Consider the following 21,540-nt stretch of genomic DNA (forward strand, 5'->3'; position numbering starts at 1 on the left):
ATTCACAGGGAAGAGAAAACAAACTTTTACAGGAATAATGTGTTTACACTGGATGTTAAACAAGAAAGATAATGACAAATAGACTTACTTTTAGTTATTTAACGTGTTGTTTTTTACCTTTAGTGAATTTCGGACTCATTTGAAACATTCTGCAGTATAAATCATATGCTGTATATGAACAGAGCCATATTATAAGGAACATATCCTGGAAATCCAAGCTTTTGTTAAGCTGTATGCTGTGTGTGAGGCCACTGTTGTGTGTGTGGTCACTTCCTCTATTTTCTTTCCCCCTGTGAGCCTGAGTTTGTATTTGGAGGCAGGATCAGACTTGTGTTAATCATTGAGCAGCCTGTTTTTGCACAATTCCCGCTGTGTACTATAGTGTTGCAGTCTCCAGTTTCTTCTTCTGTTTGGCAGTTCAGGGTAATGAGGATAAAATGCACGTAATAACCAGAAGCTGTGTCCTGTTGTTCTGGATGCAGACACTGACCTTCGTCAAAAGTCAAGGTAAGACCAAGGATTTCTTGATTATTGATTATTCAACTAATTCCTTGATCTTATCGATGCTGAACACGGTAATTATACAACTATGTATTTCTCTCTATAGTTCCTCCTGGTGGCTGTACACTTCAAGATTTTCGAAATGGGCCCTTGTTTGATTCCAATTTCGACACAACTGGTCTGGAGTCCCATTACCCCGCCGGGAAACAAATAAGAGTGAGCTGCAGTATTGGCTACAGTGGGTTTTTCAAACTGAGCTGTGTCGAGGGTAAATGGGTGACGAAAAACACGAAATGTCAACGTGAGTTATAAACTTTTACCAAAATAAGTATTTCAGTTTTATTCTGTTTGATTTACAGGTTTGAATTATAATGTCCAGTTATCAACTAATTTAGAGTATGTTTCATAAATGAAGGGAATATGTCTCGTTAGTGCAGAGTCGCTGATTTTCTTTCTCATTCCTATTTTTCAAGCGAGGTCATGCGGTCATCCCGGTGACGCCCCATTTGCCGATTTTCAACTGTCGGTAGGAGACGATTTTGTCTTCGGATCACAGGTTCTATACACCTGCCACAAGGGGTACGGAGATACCTACAGTCATAAACTCATGTTGTGCTTTCCAGTACAGTTTATTATCCCTTTTCTACGCCGTAGGTATCAAATGGTCAGTCGGACTAGCCATCGGCGCTGCTTGTCAGAAGGCTGGGATGGCGTTGTTCCCACGTGTGAAGGTGAGAGCTTTCTCTGTAGTGCGCCTCTTACTGTGCCTCCATTTCAAATCTCTTCCACTCATCCGATGTATTCTCTATCGTGTCTTCCTTTCCAGCCCAACAGTGCCCAGTTATCAAGGTGAACGACAACGTGCAGGTAATCGGGGACCCGGAGGAAGCCAACTTTGGCAACGTTGTTCGATTCAGCTGCAAGTCCAACTCGGATGTCCTGATTGGATCACAAGAGATCTACTGTAATGAAAGGGGAGAGTGGAGCGGAGAAGCTCCGATCTGTAAAGGTAAGCTATAAACTTAACAGATCACAGAACTGGTTGAGAATGATTGGACTTAGAAATCAACCTCAAAGGAATAGTTTGACATTTGAGTCCAACTTCTTGATAAAAATTAGTTCAGAAGAACAAATCTCACATCTGCTCTTTAAGTTACAGCGAGTTACAGTTAGCTTAGCTTAGCATAAAGACTGGAAACGCAACCATTTTCTCACAGAACGATCACTAACGATGGGTATAGTGAATTTAAAAGTGGTTTCATAATGGGTTTGTTGGAGGTTTGAGCTTTAAGGACCATTCTAGTTTTAATTGTGGTGATATAACAGCATTTAATATTTATATACACAGCTTTAAACCATGCAAACTCCACACTCCTTTATTCACCTATTTCTATAGGTACTCATTTCAGAATCACTCAGGCCAGAGGTTACCATTGATTCAATCTCTGTGCCCGACGACGTCAACAATATTTGGGGCTACTCACAATATTTTTGGGGTCCGGAGAATTTCTTTACAAACAGTGATACTTTTTCTACATTTTGGTTAATCTCTATCAACAGATTTTTGCAAATGAATGCAGACAGATTTTTGAAAAAAGCAGATAGCCGATGCATTGGGGTCACAATTTGATTTGGCTTTTCTGTGAGCAAATGTTGTGTGTTATTCTTCAACAGTGATGCGTTGTTTGGTACCTGTGATTGAAAATGGCAGAGTGCCTGGAGACGTAGAAGAGTACAAGGAACATGAAATCCTACATTTCCAGTGCAATCCAGGATTCCAGCCCAGTGACGACAGACCCTCAAAATGCACAAAACTCGGGTTAAGAGCCGGGTGGAACCCCACTCCTGAATGTGAACGTAAGTATGAAGTCAACGCCCCAAAAGTGTCATGTCAGCACCCTTACAGCTGAAAACTGGTGCTGTAGGGATGCATAGATGTCATGGTCACAGCAAACTAACCAGAACATGTACTTCATCTCCCAACAAACGCAGCGATAAGATGCAAACTGGAACTGCCATCAGTCTATGGAACCGAATATGAACCTTCTTCCAAAAGCGAGTTTTCACCTGGAGACAGAGTCACAGTGAGATGTGCAGAGAGCCACTGGATTTCTGACAAATTGCAAAGATCAACAGTGGTCTCATGCAAAGAGGATGGAAAGTGGTCTCTCAGACCCGTTTGCCAAGGTATGGAACAACGTGGCCTCGAGACAAACTCACAGGAGATAATGATTCTGAGTGTTATATGGATCACCTGAGATGAACCTGTCCCTCTCTTTTTCTAGAGGTGATATGTAGGAATCAAAGAGATCAGCACGTCTCTTGGTGGGACGTCTACTGGGGACAACAGTTGAAATTGGGGAATGAGGTTAGATATCAATGCAAATCAGGCTACAAGAAGACGGGTGGTGCCACCAGTGCCACCTGCACCAGAGAGGGCTGGAAACCAGATCCATTGTGTGAAGGTATCATCAAGTTAAACTTCTGCAAATGTCAATATAAGTAATTTTTTACTGAATGTGTTCAGGGTGATTCTGGTGAAGTCAGGATTTATGTATTTGACTCTTACGGTTGTTTTCCAGAACAAAGTCAACGAAAGGTAAAAACTAATGAAAGTCTTTTTGTTGTTATAGTTTGAATCTTTGCAACAGCAGATATTTGTCTTGTAAACCCTGTATCTAACTCCATGATCCCAAAGTGCCTGCAACGTAAATACAGGAATAACTGTTGGTAATCAAACTCATATCAGCCACTTTATTCATCAATAATCTTCCAACCAGAGACCCAGAATCTCATTTCAATTAGAAACTGTATTTTAACTGTAGGATCCAGGATGTCTAAGTTCAATTTCCCAGCTGCACAAAGGAGTGAAGGGAAATAAGTAGCTTTCATATGACTCACGGTAAACACAGCCAACGTGGTCAACAATGTACATGTCATGGATTTTCCACTCTTACTTTCTCAGCTATCACATGTGACAGAGATGATGTCGCGAATGCAGATATTATCAACCCCCAAGACAAATACAGAATCAAGGATCGGGCCAATTATGTCTGCAAGGACGGTTACGAAGGAGAGTTTTATCGCACCTGTGGAGAAAATGGTTGGAGCAGACCCTCACAATGTAGAGGTGAGGAAATGCACAACACTTTTAGTGTTTCTTTTTGTTTGCTTTTCCTTTTGATTACCATATTCCTGTTTTTCACATATGCATTTAGTAAAATATATCCACAAATTAACATCTCAGCAAAATGAATTTCTTGCAGAAAGAGGTTGTAAAAAACAAGACATCAGAGAAGCACACATTTACCGCAATGACAGGTACAGTTACAGCCACGGTGAAAGAGTTCACTACCTCTGCAATAAAGATGAAGATAGACGTTTCAGTATCGTCTGTGAAAAAGGAGTTTGGACCGGGATCCAGAGCTGCACAGGTGAGACCACACGACTCGACTGTCACGCTGGAGAGGGATTTTTTTAATTTCATTTTCTTTTCAATGCCATTTTAACATATCCTTTTGTTACTGAATAGTTGTTCTTTTATATGATTCACAATTTAATATATTTAATTTGTGTCTGTATTGTATGTGAAGCACTTTGAGCTGCAACTCTGATATGACAAGTGCTAAAAATGTGTTATTATTTTTTATATTATTAAAATTATATATGCTCGAATTGAGTATTCACACTCTTATCCAGTGCAAGGTTTGACCTGCTGGTGGCGCTGCTGCAAAACTCACCACAAACATAGGGGCTATCCTTCTCATCCCTGTCAAATTACAGAGAAAATCGATCTTGCAGTTTCTCAACTAGTTTCATGTGCAACAAAGTGGCTAACACTGTCCTCCCATGAGCCACAAACCACTGGAACCACTGGGACCACTGGGTGTTGTTTCTTTTGATCGATTCTTTCTGTTTTCTCACAGATTGTCCGAAAGCTGAAGTTTCTAATGGATTCTCTACTGGTCCGTACGGTGACAAACTGTACTACACCTGTAATGAAGGTTATAAGCTTGTCACCAGCGGCTGGTGGGCTGAGGCTCAGTGTCATGATCGCCTGTGGTCTGGACTTCATCTATGCATCGGTAATACACACAAGGTCTTGTTATAACCAACTCAAAGCAAAGTACAAGCAGTTGTCATGTACAGCTGGATGGTTTATATTCCTCTACCAGAAGTTGAATTTAACATTTTTAAACATTGGAGTTTGTCAAGGACCGCCAGGCGAACCGGGATTCAAACCGGTGACTTTGACACGGTGCACACTACCGCACTCCCATGGGATGCCTAATTCTTACAAGCGCTGATGAAAAATAATCTATTATTACTTGTTACTAACAACATGCAAAGCTGATTGTTATGGTGTCGCCTCCAGAGAACAACGCATGTGGAGAAGTGCCTGTGATCTCTAACGGGGAGGTGAACACTCTACGTACTCATCATAAAGAAGGAGAAAGCGTCACGATTATTTGTAAGAAGGGATTCACCGGCCAGGTGGGGCAATTAACCTGTCGTGCTGGAGAATGGACTTCAGAAGGACTGTCACTCACAGCAATCTGTGAACGTGAGTCCACTGCTGTCTTATCCAATGTAAGCACTTGTAGTAGGACCATCATTTGTAACTGTGCATGTGATCTTGTCTCTTTCAGCTGATGCCGAGTCCTGCAGCCCTCCACCGAAGGTTCAAAACACTGTTGTTGTGGGTTTGTATCAGAGGGAGTTCCTGTCCGGCTCTGACGTGACGTATCAGTGCCGGGACAGTTACCAGATGGAGGGAGACGCAACGATTAGATGCAACAATGGGAATTGGGAGAAGCACAACATCGTGTGTACACGTACGTATCTTTAATCTTTAATTCCACATAAAGCTAATCAAACAAGTGCTAAGACAGTTGCCACAATTCCACTAGTTTGTCCTTTCTTCTGTCTGAGAGACAAGGTCAGTGTTCATTCACCCAATCGCTGTCTCTGCAAGAGTGCATTACAAAATGATGCATAAGCTAATGAAACCTCAGGTTTGGGACAATTTGAAAATGTCTCTATTGTGCTGTAAAAAGTTAAAATAGTTTCGGTTCAGACGTAGTCGGGAAAATGTTTTTAAAAAGCGTCATGTCTAAATCGACGCAGGAAGAAAGATGTGACGAGCATTTCTTCAAATGAAAAAGATCCTTTATGAAAATAGAAAATGTGACATAAATCGATTTAAAACTTGAAATAGTCTCAGTCAGTCGTCTGAAGAGGAAATAAGACAGATTGAGTTAATTAAGACAAAATAAATATTGCAAAACTTACTGGATGTCTTGTAAATTTAAACCTCAAATTGTTACACAGAAGTGGATGCATTATTTACTCAGTGCTGAGATATGATAGTAAACACAGAAATCCTCTTCCACAGCGGTCTAGAGCAGCGATCCTGATTTTCTGTGTGAATATTGGTTAATCTCTATCAACAGCTTTGTGCATATGAATTCAGACACATTTTTTAAAAAGCAGAAAGCCGATGCATTGGGGTCACAATTTGATTTGGCTTTTCTGTGAGCAAATGTTGTTTGTTATTCTTCAACAGCGATAAGTTGTCTGGTACCTGTGATTGAAAATGGCACAGTGCCTGGAGACGTAGAAGAGTACAAGGAACATGACATCCTGCGTTTCCAGTGCAATCCAGGATTCCAGCCCAGTGACGACAGACCCTCAAAATGCACAAAACTCAGGTTAGGAGCCGAGTGGAACCCCACTCCTGCATGTAAACGTAAGTATGAAGTCAACATCCAAAAGTGTCATGTCAGCACCCTTACAGCTGAAGACTGGTGCTGTAGGGATGCATGGACATCATGGTTCCAGCAAACTAACCAGAACATGTACTTCATCTCCCAACAAACGCAGCGATAACATGCAAACTGCAACTGCCGCCACTCGATGGAACCGAGTATGACCCTTCTGACAAAAGCGAGTTTTCACCTGGGGACACAGTCACAGTGAGATGTGCAGAGAGCCACTGGATTTCTGACAAACTGCAAACATCAACAGTGGTCTCATGCAACGAGGATGGAAAGTGGTCTCTCAGACCCGTTTGCCAAGGTATGGAACAACGTGGCCTCGAGACAAACTCACAGGAGATAATGATTCTGAGTGTTATATGGATCACTTGAGATGAACCTGTCCCTCTCTTTTTCTAGAGGTGACATGCAGCAATGAAAAAGATCCGCATTTGAATTGGTGGGGCGTCTCCCAGGGACAACGGATGAAATTGGGGGATGAGGTTAGATATGGATGCAAATCAGGCTACTGGAAGACGGGTGGTTCCACCTGGGCCAGGTGCACCAGGGAGGGCTGGAAACCAGATCCATTGTGTCAAGGTAACATCAAATTAAACTTCTACAAATGTCAATATAAGTAATTTTTTACTGAATGTGTTCATTGGGATTTTGGAAGAATCAGGATTTATGTGTTTAACTCTTACGGCTGTTTTCCAGAACAAAGTCAAAACACAAACGAAGAAACTAATGAAAGTCTTTTTGTTGTTATAGTTTGAATCTTTGCAACAGCAGATATTTGTCTTGTAAACCCTGTATCTAACTCCACGATCCCAAAGTGCCTGCAATGTAAATACAGGAATAACTGTTGGTAATCAAACTCATATCAACCACTTTATTCATATCAATAATCTACCAACCAGGGACCCAGGAATGTCATTTCAATTAGAATGTCATTTCAATTGTATTTAAACTGTAGGAACCCGGATTTCTTTAAAGAGGAATTAGGACACTAATTTAGACAAAATAAAGCAGTTTAAAACTTGTAAAAAATATAACGTTGAAATCTTCTTCCACAGCTGCTCCAGACCAGTGATCCTGATTTTCAACGTCGTTCAACGAAGTGAAAAGAATAATTCATTAAAATGTGTTGTTTGTTCTGATTTAGGAGAAAGAAAACCATGTTTTGTTTTTCATACCAACGTCATGAGATCCTGCTACATGCAACCGCTGGAGTGTCCATGTGTCCCACTGGGAACATGCGATAACGTGATCTGATGTTGTGAAGCTTGTGTTGAATAAAAGAGGTGAATTATAAGATTTAAGGATTTGTTTGGTGGTTTAATTATTTCAGTATGGAAAGTGTATGTGTGTGTGTGAAGTATGAATACAAAACAAAGTGATGAAATGATCAAATCAAAGTCTTTGCAAGAATTTGATATGTATAAGAGATCAAAATAATGATAATGAGAGAGAATCAGATGGAATTTATAGCGAGATAAAATTGGAATTAAAATGAATGAATAACAATGATGAAGTTAAATCATTGACAGTGGGAGGAACTGGGACTGGGAGTGTGTGTCTGTCAACAAGTTTTTTTTCAGAAAAACACACAACACAAATTGTCCAGAGGATTGAATATATTATTTGTTTTGCTTCTACACAAACTGGTAAAAAAACTAAAGGGGGGGGGGGGGGGGGGCACATGCCATAACTGACTGTAGGGAGTTTAAGGTTCATTCTAGGTGAAGGTTAGAACAACAACAAAAACCAAGATAATAATAAAAGTTTACTTAAAAGTAAAAGTGAATAATTAAGGGGAGACAACAAAAAATACTTAAAAGTGATTAAACAGTGTTAGAGCACAAATATCAGAATACAAATGTTTCAGAGGAGAAAACTGTTTAATTAAAACATGTTAAAAGTTTAATCCAGTCAGTAACTTTCAAAGCCAGATCAACATTAAACAGTGAATTTCAGACCCAAGCTCCTCCTGTTGCCAGCTCAACTTTAATGCACTTGGGTGAAGGTCAATTCTAACATTTATCAGAGGCCACTGAAGAGAAGCCGAAACTGAAGTCACGTGTTCTCTGAAGGTGTGAATGAAGGTCGACACAAAGTCCTGGATCAACGAAGATTAAACAACACTCACACGTGGTTTCCAGTTACTTCACTGGCTGAATGGACTTTGAACCGTGGAATCAATGCTATTGCCACATTGAGTGCATCTTGTTTTTAGAGAGAATCCTATCAGACATTAAACTTTAAAGTCTTTAATGAATGAGATCGTTTAACGTGACGTTTATCAAAACCTCCCTGGAGCAAAAAGCGACCAATTAATCATGAATATTTCACAACTTCAGTCCGATTCATTTGGCCTGAACATAGTGAAATGTCAATTCATAGATTATGGTTAATGCGTAAGAACATTGTGCCCGTGGACTTTTCTGGACTTTTCCGTAAACCGTGCGATGTGAGCAGTGTGTGTCTGTGTGTTTGGCCATGCGTCATGTTGTGCTCATGCTGCCTGGCTCCCTCTGGGCAGTCCCATGCCGTGACCCCCTGTGCTCCCTCAGGATTGTGACTGGGGGACAAACACACAGGAACTCAGCTCAGAAAACAGCTGGACTCTGCACAGCTGCGCCGCTGAAATGCAACTGTCTCTAATTCTTGTGCTGCTCCAGTTGTGGGGCAACGTGGAGGTTTCTCTGTCGCAGAATGGTAAGTCGGACTTTCTCTTGAATTTGTTTTTGCACCAGGAGCCGAGAAGCAATGAGAGAATTCATCATTTTTATTAAAAAACAGCCTCTTTGTTTTCCACTCGCATATCACTTCTTCTGTACCTGTGTTGAGGAAAGACTCTGAATACTGGGATCTGTACCCGTTTGTTCCTCACCCGTGTCGTCATGTTCTTGTTTGTCAGTATGTTCCAAGCCCCCCGACGTTCCTCACGCCAGCGTCACCGACGAGACCAAAAGAGCCGAGTACCCACAAGGACACGTGGTCCATTTCACATGTGAAACTGGTTATATATCAGGTCCAACCATCAGATATATGTGCTCGAGCGACGGCTGGATGGCCCTTCACAAGGGGACGTGCTACTGTGAGTTCACTCAATTTCTCTCCTCCTGCATTTCGTTGCAACACACGAGATCCATCGATTCCTGTACGGAGAGAAACCTGAGAGAGATTAAAAGAGACGTTTGTCGGAACCGAAATGCATTCGTCTCATTTAACGATAACAAATGTGATGTCAGATTCAGATTAGTGTTCTTATCCAACAACACAACAGACCAGGAACACTGCGCACTGTGCACTTGCAGGATTAGGTTCACTTTTAAACACGCCATTGTTTTGTTATCATTTCAAGCACTGTAATTAGTATTTCATGTTTAAAATGAACAGGTTGCTGTCTCCTTGCTGAAGAGCTACTTGTTTGACTCAGGTCACGAGTGTGACAGGGTGGAGAGAGCTATGTACTCTCTGTGCTTTGTGTGAATGTGTGCGTGAATACGACTTATTCTGTAAAACTGGTCGATACAGTTCTTTGTTTTTCTTTTTTCCAGTGAAGCCATGTCAACTTCCTGAGGACACTCCCAACGGCCACTATCAGATTATCAACGGGGATGACTTTGTTTTCGGAGCAACCATCAAATACTTCTGCAATGAAGGGTGCGTGGACGTGGAAAGATGTCGCTCAGTCCTTTTTATATTTGTCTGATGGATGAGGTTGTTTCCCTTTTCCCCCTGAAAGCAGAAAGCTTCTCCTCTATGTGTGTTGCAGGTATCAAATGGTGAGCAAGGAGGACACGCGCACCTGTTATCTGGACAAATGGACCAATCATGTGCCAGTATGTGATCGTAAGTCCAACGTTTGTCGCTGTGCAGGAGAAATATTTTTCCTGCAACAGCAGACTTTTCAGTTATGGTTCTTTTTCTAGAACGACTGCTTTTTAAAAATGGAAAACTTTACATTATGTAGAAGATAAGTATGAAAACGTCCAATCACCACAGCGTGCTTCAACATCTTAGAGACGTGGGTTTGAATCCTGCCGTTGACTTTCTTTATTTCCCTCAGGATCAGTTGAGTATCTGTCTATTAGTGCGTGGAAGCTTAAGTTTGACTAAATCTGTGTCGTACATTTTGTCCAGCGCCTCTTTTGTTGTGGTTTGGTCCCAACTCCAACTGCTATGACCTTTCTGTGATTCGTGCACATGCGCCTGCCGGGGCTTCTGGGTATTGTAGTGCTTTGACCTGTCCACCATAACCCAGCATGTACATTTCAGTAAAACTAAGCTGGAAAAATACTGTCGAAACAACAGACTGAAACTAAAGATGACACAACGTGACAGCTCCTTAAAGAGAAGCCAAAGCATCTCCAACGCCCCCTGGTGTCTGGCTGCAGTATTGGTCAAGAGTCCTCTACGTTAGTGGATGGGACACAGACCCAAAGCTGGCTTCTGTCATCTTAGATGATCTTATCCCAGTGAAGAAGTAATTTTGGATTCAAGTAGTTATTTGATCGAACAGGCTTAGTTTCTAGACAGTGGAGACACGTCCTCCATCTTTATTAACAGTTTATGGTTAAAACTGGACGTCGACGAAATAAAAGATGTGTCTATAGTAGTTTGTAAGACCATGATTCCACAGTAACGTTGAGGATTTGATTAAAAGTGAAGGTGGACCCGCTTTGCAGCTCGGCTCCGTTAAGATTTAGGTTCTCCGATTCTTAAAAACTCGGATTATTTTTGATAAAACCAGCTTTTTTCATTTCCCAATCCCGTTGTTGTCTGCCTGAGCATTTCCTCTCCGCTGGGACCTGACTGACTGTTTGTGTTCACTCAGCTCTGAGCTGTGAGCCCCCTGCGGATGAAGAGATCACAGTAAAAGGTTTACCAGAGAACGACGAGCCCATACTTCCTGACCGCTTCCTCGAAATTAGCTGCAACGTTCCTGGGAAATATCTGAATGGCAGCACGATGCTGATATGTGGGAAAGACGGACAGTGGAATCATCCGCTCCCCACGTGTGAAGGTTTAACTTCTTTTTAACTATCCCTAAACAATTCATTATACCGTACAAAGTAGTTATGATTTATAAAACTTGGAGAAATTTTAACTTTTTTAAATCTCTTTCATTCTTTTTCAGATATCACTTGTGAGGTCGGAGAGATGCATCCTAGTCTCAGGGCAGATGGATTATCATCAGGAAATAAAACACTGAAGATTGGACAGAAGTTAAAGTTTCACTGTGAAGATGACTACAGTCTGGAAGGCGCTGATCAAATCGAGTGTTTAGAGACTGGGAAGTGGAACGTCCACTTTCCAACTTGCACTGGTACGTCCTCTCTCACTGGAGGATCATTTATAATCATCTAGATTTAAACTTTACTGAACAGATCCATACTATTTCTATACAGATGTATAATTTCAATGATCTTCAACACATGGGCTCATGAAACCCAAAACCTCCAATCTCTGAGTGTTAATGCTGCATTTTAACCAACTGATAACACTTCAATTCCTTTCTTCGAATCAGACAAATGCAAATTCACAGGAGCCCCGCACAACATGCACGTCCGAGGTCCAGGCTATCAACTCACTCAGGGACAAAAGTTGACGTTTTCTTGCCGCATGAGGAGTCACGTTCTTCGGGGCAAATCAGAAGTTAAATGTTTGGCAAACGGACAGTGGAGTGATCCCTTTCCAACATGTGGAGGTGAGCTCAGTCACTTGTGTCTGTTCTCTTGCTACTTATTTATGGAAAGGATGGGGATTCATCCTTGAGTGTTTCTGTCAGGATCCAGTGGTTTGTTAAGTCAAAGTTAATCCAGATGTTTATTTGTGAGACAGATCTCAAATGTGATCTTAATCGTTACCTCCAGAGAAAAAGAGATAACGTTTTCATTTAGTTTCCCTGGGGAGTTAGTTTGCAGGATTACGCAAAAACTACTGAACAGATTTTGTGCATATCTTGGGGGATCAGTACAACTGGGCTGATCCAGGAACTTTCTACTTTCTCTGCAGCATCTCCCACAGAATTCATTCAATCGAGGGCAGTAGCTGCTAGTAGCTGCTTTTATGGCCTCAAAGATAGTTAAAAAGTCTTAATTTTAAAAGTGTTACAACCGAACGTGTTCTCTCTGTCATGTGCCCATACACTCTCAGAGCCTCTGGATTGTAAGAAACCACCGCCTCTTGAAAATGGAGACACCAAGAACACCGTGCGGTTCAGCTACAGACACAATGAGAGGGTTGAATACATCTGTCAGTCTTACCACGACATGCAGGGAGAACCCTTCAAAAGGTGCAACAACGGTGAATGGACCGGAGAGATAAGATGCCTCAGTAAGTCATTTTTTACTAAGTAAGTCAAGTACTTCTAGTTTTAATTTCCAGTGTTTGGATGACTTCTACATAGCAAATCTACTGGAGAGGCAGTGAGCTTAAAACACAGACAAATTGAAGTTATGTCTTGATATTGGAAAAACTAAAAACGTCATATATGTGTTACAGGATTGAATATGTAATGTAATGAGAAAAAGATATAATTTAGCTGGAAAATAATGTAATTTAATTAGAATAAAGTCATAATAAAAAAGTCAAAGTATGTGTTATACGTTATAGAAAATATGGCTGATTACATGAGGGTCAGTGGATTTGAGTTTCCCACTTTAATAAATGATCTTGAACTGAGTCCAGCAGTGGTTATATATATATATACATGTATTTGGAGTCTGATGTGTTTGATCTGTTTCAGAACCCTGCACTGTGGACGATGAAGCTAAGAGGACACGCAACCTTATGTTCAGGTACAGTGGAAAGAATAAAATGTATGCAGCCCACGATGACTGGATCGAGTTCTGGTGCAACACAGGAAGACCTGTCGGCTCCGTGGGGATGCGTCAAAAGTGCGTGGACGGCGTGCTGCAGCTGCCCCTGTGCCAATGAAGGCTTTCTAGTCCAGTGGATGTGATAAACACTGAGGGGTCATGAATCAGTCAGGGCATAACTACTGGAACTGATGTCAATTTAATAATAACTGTTCTGACACAAAATAACAAGAAAGTGTGTTGTAGTATTCCACTTTGACTTTTTGTTGTGCTGAGAGGAAGAAAACACACAATTTACAGTTATTTCTGTGAGATTCCCTGAGATTTTTGGTATAGATTTGGTTAAAAGGGGAGAAGGTGAAAGTTTGGGTCAAACGTAAATTTAGACTTTTTGCTTTGTAATGGAAAAAACTCATTAATTACTGTTTGTCAAGCCCCAGAAAGCAGGTTTGGGTTTTGCTTATCAATAAAAATGTGTGTGATATAAACTGAAAATGACTGTTGCTACACTGAATTTCTGTCAATAAAAAAATCTTAATAGATTTTGTCAAGGTCCCTTATTGACTTGAGATTAATGATCTTCTTCTTTGGTTCATGGTTATGAATGTTGGATATTAAAGGGTCCATGTTTGGAAACAGATATAATAACTCACAACAGACAGACACTTACAAGAATCAATGGCTCTGACTGCTAGACGCACACAAACTGATATTACCCATGATCCTCTGCTTCCTGATCCCGAGGAGCAACACACTCACTCAAACAACAAAGTCACAAAACATTTCTTTACCTCAGATGTTTACATCTATGAACTCACTTTATTTAAATGTTTTATGTTCATCTATGTTACTAGTAGCATGTATCTTTGTGTAAATGGATATCTGAATGAATGATCAGTCTTTAAACCCACTTTATCACAACGTGTGTTCAAAACTTCTACCCAGATAAAGATTTTCCATTCTATTCTTATAAATATCATACCGTCATTTCATTTAAAGGAACCTGTGCAATGATGAATAAACCCAACATACTTTCATATTTAAATTTTTATTTCATATTAACTTTAGATTGGTTGAGTCGGAGCTGACTTGCTGAAATGCAGCGTATTTTGTTTGCTCAATTGATTAAAGCTAATGATTCACAGGGAACAGAAAACAAATTTTTACAGGAATAATTTGTTTACACTGGATGTTAAACAAGAAAGATTACGACAAATACAATTACTTTTAGTTAAGTAATCATGTTGTTTTTTACCTTTGGTGAATTTCTGACTCATTTAAAAGGTAGTGGAATAAACCCAACATACTTTCATATTTAAATTTTTATTTCATATTTACTTTAGATTGGCTTAGTCAGAGCTGACTTGCTGAAATGCAGCGTATTTTGTTTGCTCAATTGATTAAAGCTAATGATTCACAGGGAACAGAAAACAAACTTTTACAGGAATAATTTGTTTACACTGGATGTTAAACAAGAAAGCCTGTGAGCCTGAGTTTATATTTGGAGGCAGGATCAGACTTGTGTAAATCATTGAGCAGCCTGTTGTGGCACAGTTCCTTCTGTGTATTATAGTGTTTCAGTCTCCAGGTTCTTCTTCTGTTTGGCAGTTCAGGGTAATCAGGATAAAATGCACGTAATAACCAGAAGCTGTGTCCTATTGTTCTGGATGCAGACGCTGACCCTCGTAAAAAGTCTAGGTAAGACCAAGAATTTCTTGGTAATTGATTATTGAAGTAATTCCTGGATTTTATCGATGCTGAACACGGAAATTGTACAACTATGTATTTCTCTCTATAGAGCCTCTCCCAGATTGTACACTTCAAGATTTTTTAAATGGCCCCTTGTTTGATTCCAATTTCAACACAACTGGTCTGGAGGCCCGTTACGTCGGTGGGAAACAAATAACAGTGAGCTGCCGTACTGGTTACAGTGGTTTTTTCCAACTTCTCTGTATCGAGGGTGAATGGCAGTCGAGAGGCACGAAATGTCAACGTGAGTTATAAACTTTTGCCAAACTAAGTATTTCAGTTCATTCTGTTTGATTTACAGCGTTGGGTTTGAATCATAATGTCCAGTTATCGCTGAATTTAGAGTATGTTTCATAAACAAAAGGATTTCTTGTCATTAGTGCAGGTCGCTGATTGTCCCTCTCATTCGCCTCTTACTGTGCCTCCATTTCAAAGGTTTTTCCACTCATCGGATGTATTTTTCTCTATGGTGTCTTCCCCTCCAGCCAAAATGTGCCCAGTTATCCACGTGAGCACCAACGTGCAGGTGATCGGGGACCCGGAGGAAGCAAACATTGGCAACGTTGTTCAATTTAGCTGCAAGGCCAACTCGGATGTCCTGATTGGATTACAAGGGATCTACTGTAATGAAAAGGGAGAGTGGAGCGGAGAAGCTCCGATCTGTAAAGGTAAGAGAGAAACGCACACATGCATGAGCCATGACTGATACACCTGCAACACCTCCTGGCCGCCGTGTGGCATACGTGACAACCCACAGGAACCAGTGAGAGATCATCCAGTTAGAGTCGGCAGTCATACCAAGAATCTCCAGTTTGATGCAGATGCTGTGATGGTTTTTCTTGGCCGTCAATTTACGGCTGAAGTGCAAAGAGAGTGAAAAGATAACAGATATAAACTTAGCAGATCTCATAACTGGTTGAGAATAATTGGATTTAGAAATCAAACTTGAAGGAATAGTTTGACATTTGAGTTCAACTTCTTGATAAGAATTAGTTCAGAAGAACAAATCTCACATCTGCTCTTTAAGTTACAGTGAGTCACAGTTAGCTTAGCTTAGCATAAAGACTTGAAACGGCACCATTTTCTCACAGAACGATTCATGAATCATGATTTTTTTTTTTTAATCAATGGGAGTGATTTGGTGCAGTTACAAATAAAAATTGGGATAAATTATATTTAAAGGGCTTTCACTTCAATCACGAAAGACATGATTTATCAATGTGTTTTTTCACAAATGCACAGAAGTAATGTGAATGTTTCTAGTCTTTGGCATTTTACACCCTAGAGTGATGTCATCAGGATTAGAAGGGGGTGGAGCAGAGCATCGAGCATGAATAGCCCCCGGGGTCGAGACACCAGTGATGGTTCATCAATCAAAATTTGATTTGGCTTTTCTGTGGGCAAATGTTGTGTGTTATTCTTCAACAGGGATAACTTGTCTGGTACCTGTGATTGAAAATGGCAGAGTGCCTGGAGACGTAGAAGAGTACAAGGAACATGACATCCTGCGTTTCCAGTGCAATCCAGGATTCCAGCCCAGTGACGACAGACCCTCAAAATGCACAAAACTCGGGTTAAGAGCCGGGTGGAACCCCACTCCTGAATGTGAACGTAAGTATGAAGTCAACGATCCAAAAGTGTCATGTCAGCACCCTTACAGCTGAAGACTGGTGCTGTAGGGATGCATGGACATCATGGTTAGAGCAAACTAACCAGAACATGTACTTCATCTCCCAACAAACGCAGCGATAACATGCAAACTGCAACTGCCGCCACTCGATGGAACCGAGTATGACCCTTCTTACAAAAGCGTGTTTTCACTTGGGGACACAGTCACAGTGAGATGTGCAGAGAGCCACTGGATTTCTGACAAACTGCAAAGATCAACAGTGGTCTCATGCAAAATGGATGGACAGTGGTCTCTCAGCCCTGTTTGCCAAGGTATGGAACAACGTGGCCTCGAGACAAACTCACAGGAGATAATGATTCTGAGTGTTATATGGATCACCTGAGATGAACCAGTCCCTCTCTTTTTCTAGAGGTTACATGTAGCAATCAAAAAGATCCACTTGTTCATTCATGGGACGTCTACTGGGGACAACAGAAGAAATTGGGGGATGAGGTTGTATATGGATGCAAATCAGGCTACAGGAGAACAGGTGGTGCCACCATGGCCACGTGCACCAGAGAGGGCTGGAAACCAGATCCATTGTGTCACGGTATCATCAAGTTAAACTTCTGCAAATGTCAATATGAGTGGTTTTTGGTCCATATTTCTGAATGTCGAGGGCAGTGGGTGCTGGTAGTTACTTTTATGGCCTAAAAGAATAATAGAGTAACAACCAAACGTGTTCTCTCTGTCATGTGCCACACTCTCTTAGCTCCTCTGGATTGTCAGCAACCACCGCCTCTTGAAAATGGAGACACCAAGAACTCTGTGAGGTTCAGCTACAGACACAATGAGAGGGTTGAACACATCTGTCAGGCTTACCACGTCATGCAGGGAGGACCCTTCAAAACGTGCAGCGACGGTGAATGGACCGGAGAGATAAGATGCCTCAGTAAGTCACAACCACATTGTTTACAGGTAACACACGTTTTTCAATTTCCAGTGTGTTGGGACCTGGTATTTGTGAAGTACAGTTCGGCCCACATGTGTAGTCAAAGCCTGACAACATGTTTCTTTGTTCTGGAGACAAACCAGAGCCTCCAGAACTCAGTCTCACAGGGAGCTTGTAGTTTCAACCAGTATTGGTCACACTGAGATCCATGACCCATGAGGTCACCAGGCCAATATAAGCCCAGTCCCCCGTCTTTTCTTTCTCTTCTTCCTCTTTCAACTCAACTCCTTAAGCTCAATTCTCCAAGAGGAGCTCATCTCTCTTTCTGCTCAACTTCAATGGAGGAGAGGTGCAGCATAATATTAAGATTGGAATGAAGGATATATAATATGATATATAATTGAATCTAAAATGTACTGCATATGTGCAGTATTGTGATAAAGAAAGTTTCTGTTTACATGAGGGTCAGTGGATTTGAGTTTCCAGCTCTAATTTATTTTCTTGATCTGAGTCCAGCAGTGGTTATATATATATACAGTATATATATTGTTTATATATACATGTACTTGGAGTCTGATGTGTTTGATCTGTTTCAGGACCCTGCACTGTGGACGAAGAAGCTATGAGGGGACGTAACCTTATGTTAAGGTACAGTGGAAAGAATAAAATGTATGCAGCCCACGATGATTGGATCATGTTCGTGTGCAGCACAGGAAGACCTGTCGGCTCCGTGGGGATGCGTCAAAAGTGCGTGGACGGCGTGCTGCAGCTTCCCCTGTGCCAATGAAGGCTTTCTAGTCCAATGGATGTGATAAACACTGAGGGGTCATGAATCAGTCAGGTCATAACTACTGGAACTACTGTACGTCATTGTGCTGTGTGTCATTTTAATAAAAGCTGTTCTGCCTCAAAATGATAATAAAGTGTGTTGTAGTGTTCCACTTTGACTTTTTGTTGTGCTGAGAGGAAGAAAACACACAATTAACTGCACATTTAACTGTTATTATCTGTTTCTCTGATCCTCGGTTTATTTTGAAAGAAAAACAAGGAAGAAGGGATAGCAGTATGAAGGGATCATTGGAAATGGACCAGCTCACAGAAATGGACTCTGGCTGGAAAAGTCTGATACCGTCCTTTATTAGGCCACAGCAGAAAACCCCACTGGGGTAGAAATCGATAGACAAACTGTGGACAGCTAAATACATACTGGAGCATCCAGATGTCAAAGAGTATTTATTGGAAACAGACACACAAAAAACAACCAGACATTTCTCAATGTGAGATTCCCTGAGAAATTAAGACTTTTGGTATAGATTTGGTTTAAAAAGGAAGAAGGTGAAATTGGGACTTTTTGCTTCGTACTGGAAAAAAATACTTAATTACTGTCTGTCACGCCCCAGAGAGCAGGTTTTGTTTTTGCTAATGTTGTGAAATAATAGGTAGACTTGATGTTGGCTAATCTTCAAATATGATTATTAAAAAAATACAATTACTCATTAAAAATAATACAATTATTAATTAAAAAACAATAAAGTTATCAATTAAGAATAATTAAATTATTCATGAAAAAGAGTACAATTATCAATTAAGAATAATATAATTTGTAATTATAATTTATAATTTATCATTCTCATTTAGATCCAGATCAATTTGAAATCTCAAAATTCACTATTAAAGATTAAGTAATGAACTGTTAAGGATATGGAGTTCTTGACAGTGTAGAGGTTGGCAAAATTTACTGATGCAACATTAATGAAAGAAAAACATTTATCATGAATATAATAAAGAAAAAAGAAAAAAATTACCAAAAATGTGCTAACTAAACAAAGATGTGTATGTGAGTCTGTGTGTTAACATGTTTCCCAAAATGGTGGCTGACCAAAAGTTAACACCTTCCTGTGTGCTTCTAAAATGGTTGCTGGAGAACCTAAAGAAACAGCCCCCCCCCCCCCCCCCTTTAAAGTGGTTTTACGACAGGTAGTGGGGAAAGAGAAAGTTAGGTGAATAGATATGCGTGTGTCTGTGTTAGTGCTAAGTTAGACAAAGAGTGTGGACTGAAATGCAAAGAAAGACTGTGAAGAATATCCCAAACTAACCTTACTTTCGAATAACTTAAAACCCAAAATATCACAACACATATCAAACTCATAAACAATCACAGAATCGACTGTCCTGCTTAGCCTAGTAAAATTATTATGCCCAGTTGTGTTTCCCGTCCTTAGAAAAGGGGGAAAAAGAAGTTGCAGTTCAGTTCAGTTCGCAGTTCTGTGAAATCGTCTCGCCGGTTATGTGGTTTCTGCCTTAATGGCTCTGTTGAGCTGTGGGGCTCAGTTGCTGGTTGAAGTTCGAGTCGCTGCTAGGAGTTTGGTAGAGCTTGAGTTGCGAGGAGGTTTCCTTGGTGAGATGAGCTGGAAGCTGCACATTTGAGCTCCTCTCATTAGATGCAAAGGGGAGCCGAGCTGGAGAAATCAGGTTTCTCCCCTCGACAATGCAGGAGGAGAGGCTGGCAGCCTTCTCTCCTTGGAGGGTTTGAAGAAAAGATATCGAGGAGGGGGATAAGTGGCCTTATATTGGCCTGGGACCTCAAAGGTCATGGGGTCCAGATTGACCAATAGGAGTTGACCCTTGTGGCTTTTCACATCTCTGTGTGAAGTTGAGGAATCCTGGGAGACTGAGTTCCCTGTGCTCTGGCTTGTTCCGGAACAATGGAACATATGGTTTCAGGCTTTTGACTACATATAGGCCGAAGAGGAGGCCTTTGGTTTTACAAAAGCACAGTCCCAACAGTAATTAATAACAAATAATGTGAGTATATATATATATATATATACACTCACATTATTTGTATATGTATATATACATTTGTGTGATATAAACAGTAAAGGATTGTTGCTACACTGAATTTCCGTCTTAATAGATTTTGAAAAGATCCCTTATTGACTTGAGATTAATGCTCTTCTTCTTTGGTTCATGGGGATAAATGTGTGATCTTAAAATGTCAATTTTTGAAAACAGATATAATAACACAAACACACCACAACACAGCAAAATGATTAAATAACACAACAGACAGAAACTGACAGGAATATTACCCCTGATCCTCTGCATCCTGATCCTGTGGAGCTACCGCCGTAACAAATCCACCAAACTCTGTTCAAAATTCTTCATATTTTAATGGCTTCTTTGAAAAGTTCTCCATGTTCACACTCACTTGTACACATGTATAATGAAGGAAAACATCGGTAAACATCTGGTGAAGGGGATCGGTATAAAGTCAGTCTGTTGTTCTGTTCAGAGCCGTGTCGTTTCTCTGGTACAACCAAGGACATCGTTTGATCATCCGTGATCTGCACAATATGGAAAATGAATTATGAATATGATGGGGAGGTGTCGGTTGACACAGAAACAACAGTCACTCTGCGTCATGCTGAGTGCTGAGCTCTGAGCTTTTCTCTCAGGCAGAACGAGGAGTTGACTGCTCGTTGTCCTGGGTTCAGTTTCAGGACAAATACTCGAGTCAAACCAGAATTACAACACAAAGATCAAGGTTTTCATTTGGGTTTCTGTGATAACTGGTTTTCAGGATGGATTGTGTGTGATGTGGCGTTTGTCAGATTGGAATCAGTCAGGAGTTTTCTTTGTCTTCAACATTGAGAAGTCAATGAAAGTGTTGAATAATTAATTCTGACAAGAGAATAATTCTTGGATCTTGATTGAGTGTGTGAGCCCAATTCGTTTGTTTTATAATTTGATACCATTTAAAAACATATTTGATTAGTGTACATTTTAAGCCATTTCAGTTTACTAAAATTGTTACTGTCTAAGTACAATTTGACTTAATTTTGTTTTAATGTTTTGTTTCTACTATTTATTCTTTGCTATGTAGTCATCTCTTAATTTGAATGTTTGGCCTATGTGGTAGAGCATGGGTTCCCCAACATGAAGGTTGCCGGTTCAAACCCCACCCTTCCCCATCTGCATGACGAAGTGTCCTTGTCACGATACTGAACCCCTAAATGGCTCCTCATAAATGCTGAGTGTACTAGAAATGAAAGTCACAAAAGCGTCAGCTAAATGATATGTAATGTAATGTTTAACTGACATTAAAATAAATGTTACATTTTGTCAATCACATTTTATTTT

At 40.5% G+C, this 21,540-nt stretch overlaps 2 protein-coding genes across 3 annotated transcripts; both read left to right on the forward strand.

Annotated features, from left to right (window-relative positions):
- The first annotated feature begins 348 nt into the window (after positions 1 to 348).
- LOC133960787 (complement factor H-like) lies at positions 349 to 13,630 on the forward strand. Its single transcript, XM_062395626.1, has 25 exons — positions 349 to 507; positions 608 to 802; positions 975 to 1,080; positions 1,156 to 1,232; positions 1,328 to 1,510; positions 2,176 to 2,358; positions 2,494 to 2,688; positions 2,787 to 2,966; positions 3,467 to 3,631; positions 3,768 to 3,935; positions 4,428 to 4,586; positions 4,877 to 5,065; positions 5,151 to 5,336; positions 6,068 to 6,250; positions 6,385 to 6,579; positions 6,678 to 6,857; positions 8,814 to 8,975; positions 9,178 to 9,357; positions 9,821 to 9,926; positions 10,039 to 10,115; positions 11,101 to 11,289; positions 11,404 to 11,592; positions 11,794 to 11,973; positions 12,423 to 12,602; positions 13,015 to 13,630. The coding sequence occupies exons 1-25, from the start codon at positions 438 to 440 to the stop codon at positions 13,203 to 13,205; spliced, it is 4,068 nt and encodes a 1,355-aa protein (XP_062251610.1). The 5' UTR covers positions 349 to 437; the 3' UTR covers positions 13,206 to 13,630.
- A 969-nt stretch (positions 13,631 to 14,599) lies between these two features.
- LOC133961041 (complement factor H-like) lies at positions 14,600 to 18,335 on the forward strand. 2 transcript variants are annotated; one of them, XM_062395978.1, is made up of 8 exons: positions 14,600 to 14,785; positions 14,886 to 15,080; positions 15,272 to 15,504; positions 16,265 to 16,447; positions 16,583 to 16,777; positions 16,876 to 17,055; positions 17,218 to 17,397; positions 17,994 to 18,335. In XM_062395978.1, the coding sequence occupies exons 2-8, from the start codon at positions 15,052 to 15,054 to the stop codon at positions 18,182 to 18,184; spliced, it is 1,191 nt and encodes a 396-aa protein (XP_062251962.1). In that variant the 5' UTR covers positions 14,600 to 14,785; positions 14,886 to 15,051; the 3' UTR covers positions 18,185 to 18,335. The 2 variants fall into 2 exon arrangements, with proteins under 2 accessions (XP_062251962.1, XP_062251961.1); XM_062395977.1 differs by having other exon boundaries at positions 14,602 to 14,785; positions 15,322 to 15,504.
- Positions 18,336 to 21,540: the final 3,205 nt, after the last annotated feature.

This window comes from Platichthys flesus, chromosome 9 (assembly GCF_949316205.1).
Source record: "Platichthys flesus chromosome 9, fPlaFle2.1, whole genome shotgun sequence".
Lineage (NCBI taxonomy): Eukaryota > Metazoa > Chordata > Actinopteri > Pleuronectiformes > Pleuronectidae > Platichthys > Platichthys flesus.

Coding starts and splice junctions, on each gene's coding strand:
- LOC133960787 (XM_062395626.1), top strand. CDS start 438: ATGCACGTAATAACCAGAAGCTGTGTCCTGTTGTTCTGGATGCAGACA. Junction 2,689..2,786: donor TCTCAGACCCGTTTGCCAAG/GTATGGAACAAC, acceptor CTCTTTTTCTAG/AGGTGATATGTAGGAATCAA. Junction 5,066..5,150: donor ACTCACAGCAATCTGTGAAC/GTGAGTCCACTG, acceptor TGTCTCTTTCAG/CTGATGCCGAGTCCTGCAGC.
- LOC133961041 (XM_062395977.1), top strand. CDS start 14,716: ATGCACGTAATAACCAGAAGCTGTGTCCTATTGTTCTGGATGCAGACG. Junction 15,505..16,264: donor AGAAGCTCCGATCTGTAAAG/GTAAGAGAGAAA, acceptor ATTCTTCAACAG/GGATAACTTGTCTGGTACCT. Junction 16,778..16,875: donor TCTCAGCCCTGTTTGCCAAG/GTATGGAACAAC, acceptor CTCTTTTTCTAG/AGGTTACATGTAGCAATCAA.